General features: G+C 55.3%; 1 protein-coding gene across 1 annotated transcript in view; it reads right to left on the bottom strand.

Moving 5' to 3' along the window:
* Positions 1 to 1,537, bottom strand: part of SLC16A2 (solute carrier family 16, member 2 (thyroid hormone transporter)) — an 8,311-nt gene extending 6,774 nt beyond the window's left edge. The window contains exons 1-2 of the mRNA XM_009323328.1: positions 1,420 to 1,537; positions 1,111 to 1,255 (exon numbers count right to left, since the gene is read on the bottom strand). Of these exons, the coding sequence (XP_009321603.1) occupies positions 1,111 to 1,255; positions 1,420 to 1,537 (263 nt within the window). The remainder of the gene's footprint in view (positions 1 to 1,110; positions 1,256 to 1,419) is intronic.
* Between the last annotated feature and the right edge of the window lie 1,343 nt (positions 1,538 to 2,880).

Genomic DNA, 2,880 nt, shown 5'->3' with positions numbered 1-2,880 from the left:
GGAAGCTGCCTCCCCCCCCTCCCAGCGTAATGGGGGGGCTCCGGCAGCTGGGGACTCGGGGACCCACCTCACAGCACGTATCCACGGGGAACCAGGGTTGGGGCGAGCACGAGGGTCTCGCTGACCAGGGTAAAAGGGAGCTGGCGTCCCACCGCCCCGCGCGGGCTGGGTGGGCAGGGAGGAGCACAGCGCAGGCAAGTCACCCTCCGGGAAACCAGTATGTATTTGCTTTAAAAAAACCCCACTTCTTGAAGCATTTTAATTAAAACAATATTGATTTTAACTGAAATCCAACCCAAAGCGATGTTTTTATTCCGAAAAACTGGGGCAAATGATGCTTTGGAGGGTGACTCCACGGTGCCTTTGGGACTCCATTTAACAAGTGCCGCATAAAGGACCTCTGAGGTGACCTCTTTTTGCTCCCACAAAGATGCAAATGTCTTGGGTTGGAAAGATTCTCACATCGAATCAGGTACACCTGCCATCCAAAGGCACGTCGGCGAGCCTGCCAGCAGAAATTCATGGCATGGGATCAGCCGTGGAAAACGAGGAGCAGCAATCGCCCCGCGCTGCCTCAAACGCCCGAGCCGGCGCGGGAACAGCACAAACTGCTTCAAACCCCGTCTGCGTCCCCCTCCCTGTCTGCCCTGCATGGAAACTCCCTCTTGCCAGGTGTAACCCATCAAATATTATTTTAAGCATTAATTTACTTTCAGTAGCAAATGTGAAATTGCTTGCAAAGGAGAACGGTTTTGTCCACGAGCGTCTCTTTGGAGCTGCCTGCAAGAGGCGCACCAACTTCTCGCTGCCTGTTCTAAAGATCAAATGTAGGACCTGAGGGCTGAAATCCCACAAAAGACAGACCCTCGCTCAGGAGAAATTCACTCTCTTGTTATATAAGGACAAAAGAGCAACTTGGTTCAATTTGGAGAGAAACAGGCTGGGCACACGTGGGCTGCAGGCTGTAGGGATGCCAGGGGACCTCTCATCTGGATGGAAACCACCCGCTTTGCCCCAAAAGGCAGCAGCAATGTGTAGGCAGGGGGGTTGCAGGGAACAGCGAGGAAGAGGAGCTCGCCGAAGAGCTGGAGGGCCCCTCCGCAGCCTTACTTGGTGAAGGAGCTGGAGAGGAGTCCGATGAAGGCGATGGCAGCTCCCGAGGCTGCTGTGGTCCTGCAGCCGATCCGGTCGGTGAAGATGCTGACGATGGGAGAGCAGAAAAAAATCATTCCCATGGCCAAGGAGCCGACCCATGCTAGGGAGAGAGAGAAGAAAGGCGAGGGTCAGGGTGGGACATCAAACAGGTGCCAGAAGGAGAACAACCAGGGACCGACTCCAGCTTTGAAGGTGGGCTCGGCAGAGAGGCAGCCCCCCCTCACACCGTTAATTAACAGTGCAGCTCATAAATAACACGGTTACCGCCCGCGCTGCCCACCAGCGTCACGGCCGGGGCGCAATCCGCAGCGTCTCGCTGTTCTTCACCCGTGCGATGGAGGCACGGCCAGGTTTTGCTTTGACTCCCCTCCGCGGCGTTCATACGCGTCCTAGGGAAGGCACCGAGCTTTCAACGCTTTTTCCTAACGGCCCTTGCCCTGCCTGTAATGACGCCTCCACTGACGCCGCTTCCACAGGGGACATCTCCACGGCCAAAAGCCCCCCGAGCTCCTCAGAGCCCTCTGCTCCCTGGCTTCGGCTACGAAGTTTCGTATCTTGAGTTATAGCTCTGCCTTTCCGGGTACCGCACTCATCCCTCATTGCTCCCCGTCCCCCAGAGCCAGGACTGCCTCGCCTCCCCCTCGCCCCACCTTCAGCGGGGATTTCTCGTTGCAGCGGAGCTAATGGGAGACACGCAGGTTGTGCCAGGTTAGATTACATCCCTGGCCCTGCCGGGCGATGCCCAGGTGGGACGGTGATCTCACGTCTCCTTCCGACCCACCTCTGGAGAAAACCACTGTCTGGCTGGCTGTCTCTTTTCAGAAACTTTTATTATTCGCAGATTATTTCAGCCTGTCGTCTTCTCCCTGCCCTCCACTTTCCCTCTTTCATGGTTTCTGTGACTATTTTGGGGAGGAAAGGCAGGCTTTCAAGAAAAGCAATGTGGTAAGGAAAAAAATGGCAGTCTACCAGCTCTGAGGAGAAGCGAGAGGTCCCCTCGGCAGGGCGCGGGGCAGGGCAGGACGGACGGACGGACAAGGGGCCCCCAGCCCTACCCAGCAGCCAAGCCGGGGGGACCTCCTGGAGCATCTCCCAGCTTCAGGCGCTGGGACTGGGCCAGACAGACCCCGGGACATGTGCTCCTTGCTTTTTTTGTACCTTCTTGGGGGTTGTTTTTTTTGAACCGAGCGCTCTGCAAACCCTTTTAGCACAGCCCAGCACAATGACAACCTGTCCCTCAAGAGCCGTGAGATTTTCAGAAAATAGCCAGGTCCCTATTAAAAGCAAATCCCGGCTATATAACAGCCTCTCCAACCTCTGCCTTTCAGAAAGGACCACACAAAGAAGCCCTCGCTAGCCTGGGAAGAACTGACCCTTCCAAATTAATTATAAGTTCGCAAGGACCCAATTTACTCCGAAGTCTTCCTTAATAAATGCAGAGCGGAGCAATAAAAAGAAAAGCAAGGGCTGTGCGGGAACCTCATGGGACTCGCCAGGCTCTCATCTCGACACCAGGTGAAATGCAAAAGGGCGAGGGAAAAGGAGAGGACCCCCCCCCCCTCCTCCGGCTGATTTTCTTGGTTATAAACACAAGGCACAGTGTAATGAAAGTCCTTCTAATAGGATTAGGTGGCACGGCTCCAAAGAGCCGTCCAAAACAACTCCAAGAGGGGGTGAGGGGTGGGAGCAGAGCCAAGATGGGAAAGGCTCGTTAAATTGGATAAT

Source organism: Pygoscelis adeliae, unplaced genomic scaffold, assembly GCF_000699105.1.
Source record: "Pygoscelis adeliae isolate BGI_AS28 unplaced genomic scaffold, ASM69910v1 Scaffold294, whole genome shotgun sequence".
Lineage (NCBI taxonomy): Eukaryota > Metazoa > Chordata > Aves > Sphenisciformes > Spheniscidae > Pygoscelis > Pygoscelis adeliae.
Note: the sequence above shows the minus strand (reverse complement) of the source record. Positions and strands in the feature narration are given on the sequence as shown.